Source organism: Dama dama, chromosome 22 (assembly GCF_033118175.1).
Source record: "Dama dama isolate Ldn47 chromosome 22, ASM3311817v1, whole genome shotgun sequence".
In the NCBI taxonomy this organism is placed as follows: Eukaryota; Metazoa; Chordata; class Mammalia; order Artiodactyla; family Cervidae; genus Dama; species Dama dama.
Window position 1 is genome coordinate 42,555,691 of NC_083702.1, and position 17,874 is coordinate 42,573,564.

The 17,874-nt window shown below is 37.8% G+C and overlaps 1 protein-coding gene across 1 annotated transcript in view; it reads right to left on the bottom strand.

The window, feature by feature from the left end:
- SYT10 (synaptotagmin 10) overlaps positions 1-17,874 on the bottom strand; it is a 104,645-nt gene that overhangs the window by 60,164 nt on the left and 26,607 nt on the right. The window contains exon 2 of the mRNA XM_061124145.1: positions 10,985-11,342. Within this exon, the coding sequence (XP_060980128.1) occupies positions 10,985-11,342 (358 nt within the window). The remainder of the gene's footprint in view (positions 1-10,984; positions 11,343-17,874) is intronic.

The following is a 17,874-nucleotide window of genomic DNA, read 5'->3' on the forward strand; positions in this document are numbered from 1 at the left end:
TGCATATCTGAGGTTATTGATATTTCTCCCAGAAATCTTGATTCCAGCTTGTGCTTCATCAGCCCGGCATTTTGCATGATGTACTCTGCATATAAGTTAAATAAGCAGGGTGACAAAATGCAACCTTGACGTATTCCTTTCCTAATTTGTAACCAGTCTGTTGTTCCATGTCTGGTTCCAACTCTTTATTCTTGCCTGCATGCAGATTTCTCAGGAGAGAGACAAGGTTGTTGTTTTTTTGATGATCCAATGGGTGTTGGCAATTTGCTCTCTGGTTCCTCTGCTTTTTCGAAATCCAGCTTGAACATTGGGAAGTTCATCGTTCATGTTCTGTTGAAGGCTGACTTGGAGAATTTTGCGCATTACTTTGCTAGCGTGTGAGATGAGTGCAATTGTGCAGTAGTTTGAACTTTCTTTGGCATTGTCTTTCTTTGGGATTGGAATGGAAGCTGACCTTTTCCGGTCCTATGGCCACTGCTGAGTTTTCTCAATTTGCTGGCGTATGGAGTGCAGTACTTTAACAGCATCATCTTTTAGGATTTGATATATTTCAACTGGTATTCCAGCACCTCCACTAGCTTTATTCATAGTGATGCTTCCTAAGTCCCACTTGACATTCCAGAATGTCTGTCTCTAGGTGAGTGATCACACCCATGCAGTTATCTAAAGCCAGTTTGTCTACTTGTATACTAATTCCCATTTTCTGTCATGTCAATTTAAATTCTGCTCCTCTTTGATTCCAGCATTATTAACGCCTCTTTACCAGATTATTGCCATCAGCACAAGAGGATACTGTTATATCTGCTATCTTAAAGGAATTTTCCGAACAACCCACTCCTCTGTCTGTACTGCTGTTTCTTTAACATGTTTGCAGCCAAACTCCTTGAAAGAGTTGAGGATAGTTCGTGCACTATCCAGTTTATTTCTTTCCATTCTATGTAAACACATGTTAATTAGATTTTCACACACCAATTCTGATATAATTGCTCTTGAAAATGTCCACAGTATCTCCTCCACATTACTAAACCCAGGTTAATACATGGTTCTTTACCTACTCTCTTCACTTGGCTTTCAGATTGTACTCTCCTGGTTTTCCTTCTACTTTACTAGTCTTTACTTCTCAGTCTACTGTGTTTTTCCTGATGACTTAATATTGAAGTAGTTTGGGGGCTCATCCCTTGTTTTATCTTTCTTATATACACTCACCCCTTTGATAATATTATCCCCTGAGTTTGAACATCAGCTCTATATGGATTCCAAATTTAAGTATGTATCACAAATTTCTCCAGAGTTCCAGAGTCATTATCTCGTTGCCCATTCAATTTTTCAACTAAGATTTCAAACAAAATCCTTAAACAAAACAGTTCCATATTTCCTGTTCTTGGCTCTCAGACTCATTCCGTTCTCAGTCTCATCTTTATCAATTTTATATTTCCAGATGCTCAGGTCGAAACATTGCAGTCAGTCTTGACTTCCTCTTCTTACTCATATGCCCAAGCTAATGTGTCATATTCTGTGTTCTATCCTCAAAGTATGGTCTGAATCCAGCCAGAAGATGTATATATAGTTTGCTGAGTTTAGCCACTGCTGAGCAAACTGCAAACTCAGCTGTGGCAACAGAACTGGAAAAAGTCAGTTTTCATTCCAATTCAAAGAAATGCAATGCCAAAGAATGTTCAAACTACTGCACAATTGCACTCATCTCACATGCTACCAAAGTAATACACAAAATTCTCCAAGCCAGGTTTCAATAGAACATGAACTGTGATCTTCCAGATGGTCAAGAAATATTTCAAAAAAGCAGAGGAATCAGAGATCAAATCACCAACATCTGTTGGAACATCAAAAAAGCAAGAGAGTTCCAGAAAACCATCTACTCTGCTTTATTGAGTATGCCAAAGCATTTGACTGTATGGATCACAGCAAACTGTGGAAAATTCTTCAAGAGATGGGGATACCAGACCACTTTATTGACCTCCTGAGAAGTCTGCATGCAGGTCAAGAAGCAACATTTGGAATTGGACATGGAACAACAGACTGGTTCCAAATCGGAAAAGGAGTACATAAAGGCTGCATATTATCACCCTCCTTATTTAACTTATATGCAGAGTGCATCATGAAAAATGCCAGACTGGATGAAGCACAAGCTGGAATCAAGATTTCTGGGAGAAATATCAATAACCTCAGATACGCAGATGACACCACCCTTATGGCAGAAAGAGAAGAACTAAAGAGCCTCTTGATGAAAGTGAAAGAGGAGAATGAAAAAGTTGACTTAAAACTTAACATTCAGAAAACAAGGATCATGGCATCTGGTCCCATCACTTCATGGCAAAGACGGGGAAACAATGGAAACAGTGTCAGACTTTATTTTCTTTGGCTGCAAAATCACTGCAAATGGTGACTGCGGCCATGAAATTAAAAGACACTTGCTCCTTGGAAGAAAAGCTATGACCAGCCTAGACAGTATGCTAGAAAACAGAGACATTACTTTACTGACAAAAGTCCATCTAGTCAAGGCTATGGTTTTTCCAGTAGTCATGTATGGATGTGAGAGTTGGACTATAAACAAAGCTGAGTGCCGAAGAATTGATGCTTTTGAACTGTGGTGTTGGTGAAGACTCTTGAGAGTCCCTTGGACTGCAAGGAGATCCAACCAGTCCATCCTAAAGGAGATCAGTCCTGGGTGTTCATTGGAAGGACTGATGTTGAAGCTGAAACTCCAACACTTTGGCCATCCTATGTGAAGAACAGACTCATTTGAAAAGACCCTGATGTTGGGAAAGATTGAAGGCAGGAGGATAAGGGGATGACAGAGGATGAGATGATTGCATGGCATCACCGACTCGATGGACATGTGTTTGAGCAAGGTCTGGGAGTTGGTGATAGACAGGGAAGTCTGGAGTGCTGCAGTCCATGGGGTCACAGAATCGGACACAACTGAGTGACTGAACTGAACTGAATAAACACACACACATGTGTGCATGTGTGCACGCGCACATACCATTGTTGGTGTTGTTTAGTTGCTAAGTCATGTCTGATTCTTTTGCAACGCCACGGACTGTAGCCCTCCAGGCTCCTCTGTCCATGGGAATGTCCAGGCAAGAATGCAAGAAGACTGGAGTGGGTTGCCATTTCCTACTCCAGGTTATGTTCCTGACCCAGGGATCAAACTCAAGACTCTAGCATTGGCAAATGGATTCTCTACCCCTGAGTCATTATGGAAGCCCTGCTCTATAAATATTGTTGAATAAATAAGTTAAAAAATTTCCCTGAAAACTTTAGCTATATGACTAACAATCCAATAATAATAAAAGCTGTTTGGAGAGAAAAACTGTTTTTCTTCTCAATTATGCAATATAAAGGTTAAAATTAATTTGAGTAACTTATCTTTATTCTGTTCAAGGAAACTTGTTCTTTAATAGAAGTTAATAAAATGAATGTTGGTATTCAGAAAATACTTGTCCTTTGACCTTTTATCATGTTAAAAAATGTTTATAAATCAAAAGAAGAGATGATAAGCAATTGCTTTTGATGTATCATATATTGAAAGGAATGTATATGAAGTAAGTAGGTTGGGGAATTTTTCTTGGTAGTTTTTTATCTACAAATAAAGTTCTGAGAACATAATATTTTATATTAAAAGAATGGAGCAATATAAAAGCCTAAATCTAAAAAAATAATAATAATCTTACAATAACATCTTGTCAGAATAATAAAACCAAGAATATTTTGTTTGGTATTGCTACATCCTGTGTAAGGTCTTTTGACCTTATGTTATGTATTTTAGCTTTAACTTTCTATGCTCAACATGTCATTTAGGCTGTCTCTTAATTTTAAGTATGTTGATGTCTATCATGAGCCTCTCTCCTAGTGAGCTCAGCTAGGATTTGAAGAAAAATGTTAAAATCCTTCAAATGAATTTACCTACCACTCTGGGGCCCTTCTTCTGTACCTTCACAACTCCTTGAGCATACTGCAAAGAGTGTATTGAAATATCCTATCTTCAGATTTATCTACCAATCCCAAACCCTTCCACTAATATTCTTTATAATAGCAGAAAATAAGTTTTATTAATCTTTTCATGAATTTCATAATAATCACAAGCTGGGATTCAGGAAATATCTGTCAGAGTTTGTATGAAATGATTACTAAAAGATCTTATGACTAATAAAAATCAACTTCCCAAGAATTATTTGTACTATGAATAAGAGTGCCTAACCAATTTATGTGCTGCGCTGTGCTTAGTCACTCAGTCACATCTGACTCTTTGCAACCCCACTGACTGTAGCCCCCCAGGCTCCTCTATCCATAGCAATTCTCCATGCAAGAATACTGGAGTGGGTTGCCATACCCTCCTCCAGGGGATCTTCCCAACCCAGGGACTGAAACGAGGTCTCCCGCATTGCAGCAGATTCTTTACCTTCTGAGCCACCAGGGAAGCCCAAGAATCCTGGAGTGGGTAGCCTATCCCTTCTCCAGAAGATCTTCCTGACCCAGGAATTGAACCAGAGTCTCCTGCATTACAATCAGATTCTTTACCAGCTGAGCTACTAGGGAAGCCCTAACCAATTTATAATCGGTGCTTATAAAGAGGAGATAATATTTATCAGTGTTTTTAAGCAAAATCTCCTAGTTTTTATACCTTATAAGGTTTTATCTCTGACCTTGGTTCAAAGAGCCACTCCATTTCAAAAGTTAGATTATATATCAAAAGCATATGTTTCCTAAAGGAGATTATTTAACCACCTCAAGCATCTGTACAGTATATTTTATGAATTGTTATTTCAAGGAGCTAGATATGGCTTATTTAGCTTATATGAAGAGCACTTCATGCAAAATACTGGGCTGGAAGAATCACAAGCTGGAATCGAGACTGCCAGGAGAAATACCAAAAACCTCAGATATGCATATGACACTACCCTAATGGCAGAAAGCAAAGAGGAACTAAAGAATCTCTTGATGAAGGTGAAAGAGGAGAGTGAAAACACTGACTTAAAACTCAACACTCAAAACACAAAGATCATGGTATCCAGTCCCATTGTGTGTGCTTGATAAGTTGCTTCAGTTGTGTCTGACTCTTTGCAGCCCTCTTTGCAGCCCACCTGGCTCTTGGGTCCATGGGATTCTCCAGGCAAGAATACTGGAGTGGGTTGTCATTTCCTTCTCCAGGGGATCTTCCTAACCCAGGGATTGAACCCAGGTCTCCTTCATTGCAGATGGATTCTTTACCACTAAGCATGACAAATAGATGGGGAAAAAGCAGAAACAATGACAGGCTTAATTTTATTTGGCTCCAAAATCACTGCAGATGGTGACTGCACCCATGAAGTTCAAAGATTCTTGCTCCTTTGAAGAAAAGCTTTGACAAACCTAGACTGCATATTTAAAAGTAGAGACAGCACTTTGTTGACAACGGTTTGTATAGTCAAAGCTATGATTTCTCCAGGAGTCATGTATGGGTATAAGAGTTAGACCATAAAGGAGGCTGAGCACCAAAGAATTGATGCTTTAGAATTATGGTGCTGGAGAAGACTCTTGAGGGCCCTTTGAACAGCAAGGCTGTCAAACCAGACAATTAGAAAGTAAATCCAACCTGAATTTTCATTGGAAGGACTGATGCTAAAACTGAAGCTTCCTCCCATATTTTGACACCTGATTCCAAAGAGCTGACTTATTGGAAAAGACTCTGATGCTGGGAAATGAGGGCAGGAGGAGAAGGGGGTGACAGACAATGAAATAGTTGGATGGCGTCATCAATTCAATGGACATGAGTTTGAGTAAACTCCGTGAGATAGTGAAGGACAGGGAAGTCTGATGTGCTTCAGTCCATGGGGTCACAAAGGGTTGAGCACACTGAGTGAGTGAACAACAACAGATTTGAGGTTCTCCTATTGTTCTGGTCATGATATCCTAGCTAGTTAAATATCTTCTAAATTCTTCATTTGTGTAACATCTTGTTTCCCACTCTGTTCAGTATCTTGGGATGAAAATTGCAACTTTTGCTATCTTTTGAGAAGGATTTCATTTTTAAAAAGTCTCTTAAAGAAAACTATGAAATCCAGTTTTATATATTTTTTAAATAATTTTACATAATTTATTTCTGAGTGTTCTTTCTAACTTTATTTGTGATGACTTTAAGAATTGCTTTTCTAAGAAACCATGGCTAATGTAAATCCATCAGTACATATAAGTCAATGATTTCTTTAACTATTTTCAGTAGGTACTTAGAATCCTCTCTAACAGTGATTAACCAACATAATTTCTCATCCTCAACAAATTATTTTGCCACTTACAATTCACCTCATTTCACAATAGTAATGAATGCACAGAAAATTGTTCCTTATACTAATCCTAGGGAGTTGACCTAGGTTTAGCCATCATTAATCTCCTCCGAATATTAGCACTTATTATCTCACCAGCTGATGATGTCTTTAACAGAGCAAAGTGGAGAGATAACCAATCAAAATCATTTACTTGATGCTTATTATGCACTTACCCAGTGATGGAAATTGGGTCTCCCCTGGTGACTCAGATGGTAAAGATCCACCTGCAATGCAGGAGTCCTGAGTTCAATCACTGGGTTGGGAAGATCCTCTGGAGAAGGGAATGGCTACCCACTCCAGTATACTTTCCTGAAGAACTCCACAGACAGAGGAGCCTGGCAGGCTATAGTCCATGGGGTCATAAAGAGTCAGACATGATTGAGCAACTAACACTCTCAGCGTCTTTCAATGATGGGAAAAAGAGCTCATTAAAGTAGGTTATATACACACTGGTTCTCTGAAAAGTTATCCTATTAGATATAGCAATCAGCTAGAGATTAACATTAAGACAATAAACAATTGCTAGACTGTAGATATGACTTTAAAGGACAATAACTGATAATTGGATAGAAAAATATTTATTTCCTTAAAGATCTTATAGTGAATAAGAGTTTTTCATTCTAGATGAGGGAAACGAGCACAGAAGAATACAGTTGAGATCTACAGGAGGATGATAAAAAGACCAAGCACCTTTCTAACTGATAACCATGAAAGACCCATTTGGATAGATAAGATGAAGTCATCAAATTCATTTACTGATTTTTTAAATTCAACAAATATATCCTGAATTTCTACAGTGCTTTGTTTAGGTGTCAAGAGCAATGCAGAATTGATATCAGCAGGTTTTCTGCCTAAGAAGGCAGAACTATATGTGTGGGGAAATATGGACCTAAAATATTAAAATGGCAGCTTGGCATCATCAGACATCAAAACATCAAACATCAAAAGTTTGAATGTCAAGCTTTTAGTCTAGGATTGGAATAGACTTGGAATGATAGAAGTGTCACAATATTTTTTATTAAATTTTAGATTCTTCCTTTATAACTTTTCTCAGTTTTCCTTTTGTTGTTGTTTGCAACTTCCTGATTTTTATCATGCCTGAACTACTATATTACTTTCAAAATAGATGTCTTTTTCTACAGCCTGCCCTACAAACTGTTGTCAAATTAATTGTACTAAACACAGCTCTTTAACCAAGAGACTTCTGACACAAATATTTTTGACAGGACAGACCTTGAACATTTTGTCCATGATTTCAAGCCCTTCTCAGACTTTAAATCTAACTGACTTTATCTTCAATTAGTCCTCAATTGACCTCTATTTTCTGATCAAGGTAACTTACCTGATGTTTTCATAGCAAGATTTCCTACTCTGTGTCTTTCCATATAAAATGTTTCCATATGGAATGCATACCCTCTTCAAATTGCCATTTACGTGAATTTCTAGTTTCCTTTGGCCTCAGATCCATGCCTCAGCTGGTAATGATTTTTCTATTCTCTTAAATCCACATTTTCCACCACACAGTATGTGCTTGTAATTTTGAATATTGTGATTTCTTATGTTTCTTATCTTCCTGCATTATGTTGTGGTAGCTTTTTTCAGTTCCCTAGAGTTACAGATCAGACAGAGTATGCAGAATACCCTAACTATACTTAAAAGTTATATCTACTGACTATATCTATTAATAAGACTACTGGATGAATGAAAAAGCAATCAAGATAACTTGCTGTATAGCAGGTCCTTGTTTGTAACATTTTTGATTGTGAAAAAAACCATATCTCCTTGGCTGTAACACTAAAAATGTGTTCCATCAATCTGGATAAATGTGAGTTCTAATATTCACCAGCTGCATTTCTTTAGGAAATGTTTAAAATCTCTCTGGGTTTCAGTTAACTCACAAGTAATAGGGATAATTAATAATATTAACTTCATACAGGCTGGCAGAGGATTAGCAGGAAGGATGCTGGCATGGTGATTAAACTGTAAGCACTCAAAAATGATATTTCATTTTCTTCCTTCCCCAACCACTCATAAACAAGGAAATTCAAACAGGCCAATGATATCAAACTTATAGAAAAACTATGAATCTGTATTATACTTTTTCTCTTAAAAAATATGAGACATACATACAATGCCATCTTTATGTTTTTTGGATTAATAGAAAAAAGGATTTTTTTCTGATTTGATTTCATATAATTACTTAGAAATTCCTGGAGTATGAAATGACAACCCACTCCAGTATTCCATGGACAGGAGCCTCATTGGCTTCAGTCCATGGGGTGACAAAGAGTCAGACATGACTGGATGACTGACTGACTGAAAAATTTAGTGCTAAAATGACATGTTGTCACTCTCTGCTGTATTTTATTTTTAGACAGCAATTCTGCATCCAAAACCAATTCTTCAAACTTGTGTTCTCAGTATGTATTCTTTCATTCTCCCCAGAAGTGAAGTGAAGTGAAGTCGCTCAGTCGTGTCCGACTCTTTGTGACCCCATAGACTGTAGCCTACCAGGATCCTCAGTCCATGGGATTTTCCAGGCAAGAATACTGGAGTGGGTTGCCATTTCCTTCTCCAGGGGGATCTTCCTGACCCAGGGATCGAATCCGGGTCTCCCACATTGTAGGCAGACGCTTTACCGTCTGAGCTACCAGAGAAGATGGTGATAATTGGATAAGTTGTTTGTTTACATTCAACAGATAACATTTTGGAGATAGTGTTTTATTTTTCCGAGGTTTTTTAAAAAAAAAATTGAGCAAAGAAAGGCAAGTTTTTCTTATTGTACATCTTCAGTCACTCAGTTGTGTCTAACTCTTTGCAACCCCATAGACTGCAACCTGCCAGGCTACTCTGTCCACGGAATTTTCCAGGCAAGAACACTGGAGTGGGTTGTCATTTCATCCTCCAAGACATTTTCCTGACCCAGGGTATAAACCCACGATTTCTGTGTCTCCTGCATTGGTAGGCAGATTATCACCTGAGAAGCCCAAGTTATCTTCATTAATTGAGTGTCCTTACATGGGGTGCGCTTATCCACTAAAAGATTTGAATAATTCTGAACACTAAGTTGATACATAGTCACAGAGAGTATCAATATTTTTAAAAAAATATCTTGTAGATTAATTGAATATTTTTACCCTGAAATTTCTGAGTATGTTAAGGCTTTATTAAATATCATATTTGGCCACAGTTTGAAGTTTTGATAGTAATGATAATCAAATAACCACATGAAATAATTTTAAAGCATTTTTCCTATAAATATAAAGAAGAAGCATATGGAATAATTATTTTAGAGTTAACTATCCATGGATAAATTTAAATTAATGCATACTGGATCATAAAAGTGAATAAATGCAGCACTCAGGAAAACCTGTCAACATAATAGCTAAACACGAAGCACATCTAGGTTATAAAATTTAAATAGCTTGAAAAGTATAACACTTCCATCCATCCTCCTTACCCAAAAGTTCTTCATCCCTGAAGTAACAATTATTCTTACTTATCTCACTGGATTTTATCTCAGAAAGAAGATGGTTTATTTATAGATACAATCCTTTTTTAAAATTTTACAAAAGATATATTGAATATTCTTTCAATCCTAGTAGCAAACATGACCCTTGTAGTTTTTCAACTTGATAGATTTCCAAATCCACAAAAAGTATGTCATGTCAGAAAGCATGAATGCATCTTTGATTTAGAGAGATAGGAAGGCAATTTTAGGAAGTCAATTGTTTAGCAGAAAACATCACTTACCCCCATGCTTTTTACCGTGTCCCTATGGTAAAACTAGTTGTTACATCTGGGAATCAGAGAAACACTGCTACTATTAGACTGTTATTATCAGAAACAGTGCTACTATTACAATAACATGCTGGTTTTTCATGTTAAAGATTGAAGACCATACTTAGTAGAAAACAATCTTTTCATAAGAATCTTTTTCCCATTTACAGTTAACACAATTTGAAATACACTATAGCAAATTGTTTTTGTTCAAGTAAACTTTTGCTGATTTTTCCAGGCTGAATTAAATTGTACCTCCTTAAAATGTATCCCTTTAAGGAGGTTTCCCTCTGCCTTTCCTTCATGTACTCTCTTGCTATGCTCATGATACTCACCAAAGCTGTTGTGGAATTTACCATAATAGTTTGGTCTATGGGTTCCAATAAGCTATGAAATTTTCTAGCAGTTTATGGTATAGGTGTTAAACAAGTGTAAACTAAACATTAGCCTCTGTTACTTGGTTTTGATTGTGAACTTGTAGATGATTTAATGGAACACAAGGCAAATGGCTGATTTCTTGATATTTATTGGTTGTATTAAACTAAATTGAAAGACTGGAAATCAACCAAAAATATTTCAAAGGAAAAAGCCAATAAATAAATCTCTAATTAGATTATTTTAATGAAACCTCTACCTTTCATGGTACCACACTCTTGTCTGACTTTGTCCTCAATTTCTTTCTCTTCATCCCTATTTATTCTGCCTTATCAATTCCCTCCTTACTCTATTATTTATTTTTCTCTGTCTTTCTCACTTCTCTTGTTTGTCTTTTCTCCTTTCCCACCTCAGTTTTTCTCCCTCAGAAAATCACATACAACACACACAAATACAGACAGACACACAGCCCAAATAGTTTTGTTTATTTGATCTTTCCTTACCGGGATGAAGATGTAGGCTCAGTTGTTTGTCTTTGCACACGTGCATGTTTAACTAAAGGTTCTTTTACAGCAGTTTGGACTTCGGCTGGGATATCAGGGGAAGTGTGGCTGATTTTTATTGCAGGCTCAATAACTTTTAGTGCTGGTTCTCCATTTTCTTTAATCTCTTTTTTCTCTTCAGTCTCAAAAACTTCAGTGGGAGCACTTGACATGCTCTGTGGAAGGGTACTGACATTGGAAGTCATGGGTTTGCTCTTCCAGAAAGGCCAGCATAACTTCCAGAAGACAAAAAGTGAAACAACCAACAAGGCCAGGCCACAAAAGCTGACAACAACTGCTAACAGGCTGACTGAAATATCTGGAAAAAAATTACAATGTAGGAGAAATATTAAGTTATTGATAATGTATATAATAGAGCAGTAATTGGGGGATAATGTGACATTAAGGTTATTATTAATAGTATGCTGATTTAGAGTTTCAAAAATTTACTTTTAAGTACTTTTGTAGGGAGGAAATATTAATAATTATGTTTGTTCTCTATGTTTGCATCTCATTCCTGCACTGGAAATAGGTTCATCTATACCACTGATGACATAGATGGGTGGGATGGGGGGAAATGGGAAGGAGGGAGGTAGGAAGGAGGTCCAAGAGGGAGGGGAAATATGTATATTTACATATAGCTCATTCACTTCATTGTACAGAGGAAACTAACATAATATTGCAAAACAATTATACTTCAATTACATATATATATATTACCTATATATATATTCAAAGGAAACAACTGAAAAATTCTATCCCAGGAAGTTTCCAGTTGTATACCAGAAAAGCATGATATATACATATCATTTCCAAGTATAGTACAAGGTTGTCCAAGAGTTTGCAAAATGAAGGTTAGCTCCTTGCGACCTACCTTGAAGTCACGAAGCATAACATGCTCTGAGACTGTATACAACAAGAAAGCCTTCTGTTGGCTTCATCTTTGATCTGCAGATGCAACCTTCTTACTCTCTAAGCAGTAGTAATGCTAAATATTTGTATAAGCTGCTTTCTATGGTCTAAATGAGAATGTGTGTGTGCTAAGCAGCTTCAGCCGTGTCTGACTCTTTGTGACCCTATGGATCGTAGCCTGCCAGGCTCCTCTGTCCATAGGATTCTCCAGGCAAGAATACGGGAGTGGGTTGCCATGCCCTTCTCCTGGAAACCTTCCCAACCCAGGGATTGAACTCATGTCTCTTATGTCTCTTGCACTGGAAAGCAGCATCTTTACCACTAGCGCCACCTGGGCCACATTACTAACAGAGAATGAGTACACAATGTGTTGTATTTTCAAACTCCATGTATGTGTATGTACTCACTCAGTCATGTTGGACTCTTTGTGTCTCCATGGACCCACGAGGCTCTTTTGTTCATGGAATTTTCCAGGAAAGAATACTGGAGCAGGTTGCCATTTCCTACTCCAGGGATCTTCCTAACCCAGGAATCAAACCAGCATGCATCTTTTGCACTTCCTGCATTAGCAGGAGTTAATTCTTTTCCACTGCGCTACCTGCGAAACCCCTCTTCAAACTCCATAGGTCCTTCCTAATAAGCTTGAGTGTTCCTAACTTCTGAAGTCCAAAATTGGTTAATAATTTGCTAAGGAATTTTAAAATATTCTTATTTTAAAATAATTACAAAATTAATATATCTGTAAAATAAAAGGAATACAATAAAAAGTTAATAAGATTATATAAATAAATAAATGGGAGAGAAGTCACAAATCTCTCATGCAAAATCATGCCAAGGAGTTTATGTAGATACTCAGCCCTCAAGGAAGTGGAAAACAGCTCTCCACTCCTTAACTGTGGGATGTACAAAGTGACTTCCTCCTAAAGAGTACTTCCTCCTAGTGAGTACCTAATAAGTACCTTTTGTACGAAAAGGGGCAAAATGGTATAATTTTACACAGGTGACATCTGAAAAATACAACCTCATCCAGATGATCAAGGGGAACATCAACAGTAACAAATCATTGATAGCCTTGATATGATGTGATGAATATGGAACTTTATTTCTGTGATCTTCTTTCCCAAATTGATGTGATAGCCTTGATATGATGTGATGAATATGGGACTTACTTCTGTGATCTTCTTTCCCAAATTGATGTGATAGCCTTGATATGATGTGATGAATATGGGACTTTACTTCTGTAATCTTCTTTCCCAAATTAATAACCCAGATCTAATCATGAAAAAAAAAATATGAATTTTCAAGTATAGGCACATTCTACGGAACACCTGACCAGTACTCTTCAAAACCCAATGTTGTCAAAAAAAAGGAAGTCTGAGAAACTGTCATACTGTCATAACCCAAAGAGACAAAGGAGACATGATAATTGAATGTGATATGATAATTTAGATGACAATTTGATCTCTGGTTCCTCTGCTTTTTCTAAAACCAGCTTGAACATCTGGAAGTTTGTGGTTCACATATTATTGAAGCCTGGCTTGGAGAATTTTAAGCACTATTTTACTAGCATGTGAGATGAATGCAATTGTGTGGTAGTTTGAGCATTCTTTGGCATTGCCTTTCTTTGGGATTGGAATGAAAGCTGACCTTTTCCAGTCCTGTGGCCACTGCTGAGTTTTCCAAATTTGCTGGCATATTGAAGGCAGCACTTTCACAGCATCGTCTTTCAGGATTTGAAATAGCTCAACTGGAATTCCATACCTCCACTAGCTTTGTTCATAGTGATGCTTCCTAAGGCCCACTTGACTTCACATTCCAGGATGTCTGGCTCTAGGTGAGTGATCACACCATTGTGATTATCTGGGTCATCAAGATCTTTTTTGTACAGTTCTTCTGTATATTCCTGCCACCTCTTCTTAATATCTTCTGCTTCTGTTAGTTCCCTACCATTTCTGTCCTTTATTGTGCCTATCTTTGCATGAAATGTTCCCTTGGTATCTCTAATTTTCTTGAACAGATTTCTAGTCTTTCCCATTTTGTTGTTTTCCTCTATTTCTTTGCATTGATCACTGAGGAAGGCTTTTTTATCTCTCCTTGCTATTCTTTGTAACTCTGTATTCAAATGGGAATATCTTTCCTTTTCTCCTTTGCTTTTTGCTTCCCCTCTTTTCACAGCTATTTGTAAGGCCTCTTCAGACAGCCATTTTGCTTTTTTGCATTTCTTTTTCTTGGTGGTGCTCTTGATCCCTGTCTCCTGTACAATGTCATGAACCTCCATCCATAGTTCATCAGGCACTCTGTCTATCAGATCTAGTCCCTTAAATCTATTTCTCACTTCCACTGTATAGTCATAAGGGATTTGATTTAGGTCATACCTGAATGGTCTAGTGGTTTTCTCCACTTTCTTCAATTTCAGTCTGAATTTGGCAATAAGGAGTTCATGATCTGAGCCACAGTCAGCTCCCGGTCTTGTTTTTGCTGACTGTATAGACCTTCTCCATCTTTGCCTGCAAAGAATATAATCAATCTGATTTCGGTGTCCAGCATCTGGTGATGTCCATGTGTAGAGTCTTCTCTTGTGTTGTTGGAAGAGGGTGTTTGCTATGACCAGTGCGTTCTCTTGGCAAAACTCTATTAGCCTTTGCCCTGCTTCATGCTGCACTCCAAGGCCAAATTTGCCTGTTACTCCAGGTGTTTCTATTTCCTACTTTTGCATTCCAGTCCCCTATAATGAAAAGGACATCTTTTTTGGGTGTTAGTTCTAGAAGGTCTTGTAGATCTTCATCGAACTGTTCAACTTCAGTTTCTTCAACATTACTGGTCGGGGCATAGACTTGGATTACTGTGATATTGAATGGTTTACCTTGGAAACAAACAGAGATCATTCTGTCATTTTTGAGATTGTATCCAAGTACTGCATTTCAGACTGTTTTGTTGACTATGATGGCTACTGCATTTCTTCCAAGGGATTCCTGCCCACAGTAGTAGATATAATGGTCATCTGAGTTAAATTCACCCATTCCAGTCCATCTTAGTTCGCTGATTCCTAGAATGTCGATGTTCACTCTTGTCCAGATGTTCAAGCTGGTTTTAGAAAAGGCAGAGGAACCAGAGATCAAATTGCCAACATCTGCAGGATCATCGAAAAAATAAGAGAGTTCCAGAAAAACATCTATTTCTGCTTTATTGACTATGTCAAAGCCTTTGACTGTGTAGTTCATAATAAACAGTGGAAGATTCTGAAAAAGATGGGAATACCAGACCACCTGACCTGCCTCTTGAGAAACCTGTATGCAGGTCAGCAAGCAACAGCTAGAACTGGATGTGGAACAAAAGACTGGTTCCAGATAGGAAAAGGAGTATGTCAAGGCTGTATATTGTCACCCTGCTTATTTAACTTATATGCAGCCTACATCATGAGAAATGCTGGGCTGGAAGAAGCACAAGCTGGAATCAAGATTGCCAGGAGAAATATCAATAACCTCAGATATGCAGATGACACCATCCTTATGGCTGAAAGTGAAGAAGAACTAAAGAGCCTCTTGATGAAAGTGAAAAAGGAGAGTGAAAAAGAAGATCATGGCATCTGGTCCCATCACTTCATGGGAAATAGATGGGGAAACAGTGGAAACAGTGGCTGACTTTATTTTTCTGGGCTCCAAAATCAGTACAAATGGTGACTGCAGCCATGAAATTAAAAGATGCTTACTCCTTGGAAGGAAAGTGATGACCAACCTAGACAGCATATTAAAGGGCAGAGACATTACTTTGCCAACTAAGGTCCATCTAATCAAGGCTATGGTTTTTCCAGTGGTCATGTATGGATATGAGAGTTTGACTATAAAGAAAGCTGAGCGCAGAAGAATTGATGCTTTTGAACTGTGGTGTTGGAGAAAATTCTTGAGAGTTCCTTGGACTGCAAGGAGATCCAATCAGTCCATCCTAAAGGAGATCAGTCCTGGGTGTTCATTGGAAAGACTGATGTTGAAGCTGAAACTCCAATACTTGGCCACCTGATGTGAATAGCTGACTCATTTGAAAAGACCCTGTTGCTGGGAAAGATTGAGGGCAGGAGGAGAAGGAGACGATAGAGGATGAGATGCTTGTATGGCATCACCGACTCTATGGACACGGGTTTGGGTGAACTCCGGGAACTGGTGATGGACAGGGAGGCCTGGCATGCTGCGGTTCATGGGGTTGCAAAGAGTCGGACACGACTGAGCAACTGAACTGAACTGAACTGAATCTAGATGGAATTATCCTAGATAGACTCCTGGAATTAAAAAAAAAAAAAAAAATTATGAAAAAGTAAATCTGAATAAAGTATGGACTTCAGTAAACAATGTATCAATACTAGTTCAGCAACTGTAACCAAACACATTAGTGTTTCACATACTAATGTAAAATGTTAATAATAGGAGCAACTGAGTGTGGGGAATATGGAAACTCTGTACTGTCTTCCCAAATGTTTCTGTACGTTGACAACTGTTTCAAAAAGTAAAATCCATTGAAACATGTTAAGAATATCCCTCTACCAACTTCCATTTTCACCTTCTTAAAATGTTAGCAATCTGGTGCTGTAGCACTCTTAAAGTTTGGAAGAGTAAATAGATATCCCATGAAGAACTTTTCTAGACTTAGATAACGATATACTTTTATTTCACAACTTTGTTTAGCATCAGTGTCAAGTGTAACTCTTAATTTCTTTTGTTTCTCTGTTTTAAATAAAAGATGTTAGGGATAAAACATAGACTGAACTGTGTCTGTCCCTCCACCACCTCCAAATTCATATGTCAAAGTCCTAACACTCAGGACCTCAGAATATGACTGTATTTGGAGATGTGCCTCTTAAATTAGTAATTAAGGCAAAATGAGGTCATATGAATGAGCCCTAGCACAATATATCTGAGGTCCTTATAAGATGAGGAGATTAAGACAAAGACAGTCATAGAAGGAAGACCATGTAAGGACCCAGGGAGAAGGTAGCCATCAAGAAGCCAATGGGGAGAGGACTCAGAAGAAATCAACCCTCCTGACAACTTATCTGAGACTTCTAGTTTTCAAAACTCTGAGGAGTAACTTTCTGTTCCTTAAGTGACCCATTGTAGTACTTGGTTATGGAAGCCCTAGCACACTAAAGAACAAATCTAATTTATTTTAATCACCTTTGTAAATCCAGGAGGACACACCACTCCTCGAAAGCAACCAGTAACCTCAGTTTGGTGTGACTCTGTCCATTCCAAGCACTAATAAACAAAAATATCTCTTAAGTAATCATAAAGTATAGAATTTTAAATATAGAATAAAATATAGAATTTCACTGGAGGAGGAAATGATAACCCACTCCAGTATTCTTGCCTTGAGAATCCCATGAACAGTATGAAAAGGTAAAAAGATATGACACCATAACATAAGCCCCCAAGAGCAAAAGGTGTCCAATATGCTACTGGGGAAGAGCAGAGAACAGTTACTAATAGCTCCAGAAAGAATAAAGCAGCGGAGCCAAAGCGGAAATGATACTCAGTTGTGGATGCGCCTGGTGATGGAAGTAAAGTCCAATGCTATAAAGAACAATATTGCATAGGAACCTGGAATGTTAGCTCCATGAATCAAGGTAAATTGGAAGTGGTCAAATAGGAGATGGAAAGAGTGAACATTGATATCTTAGGAATCAGTGAACTGAAATGGACAGGAATGGGAAAATTTAATTCAGATGATCATTATATCTACTACTGTGGGCAAGAATCCCTTAGAAGAAATGGAGTAGCCCTCATAGTCAACAAAATATTCTGAAATGCAGTACTTGGGTGCAAGCTCAGACAAAATGATCTCAGTTCACTTCCAAGACAAATTATTCAATATCACAGTAATCCAAGTCTGTGCCCCAACCACTAATGGTGAAGCAGTTGAAGCTGACTGGTTCTATGAAAACCTACCAC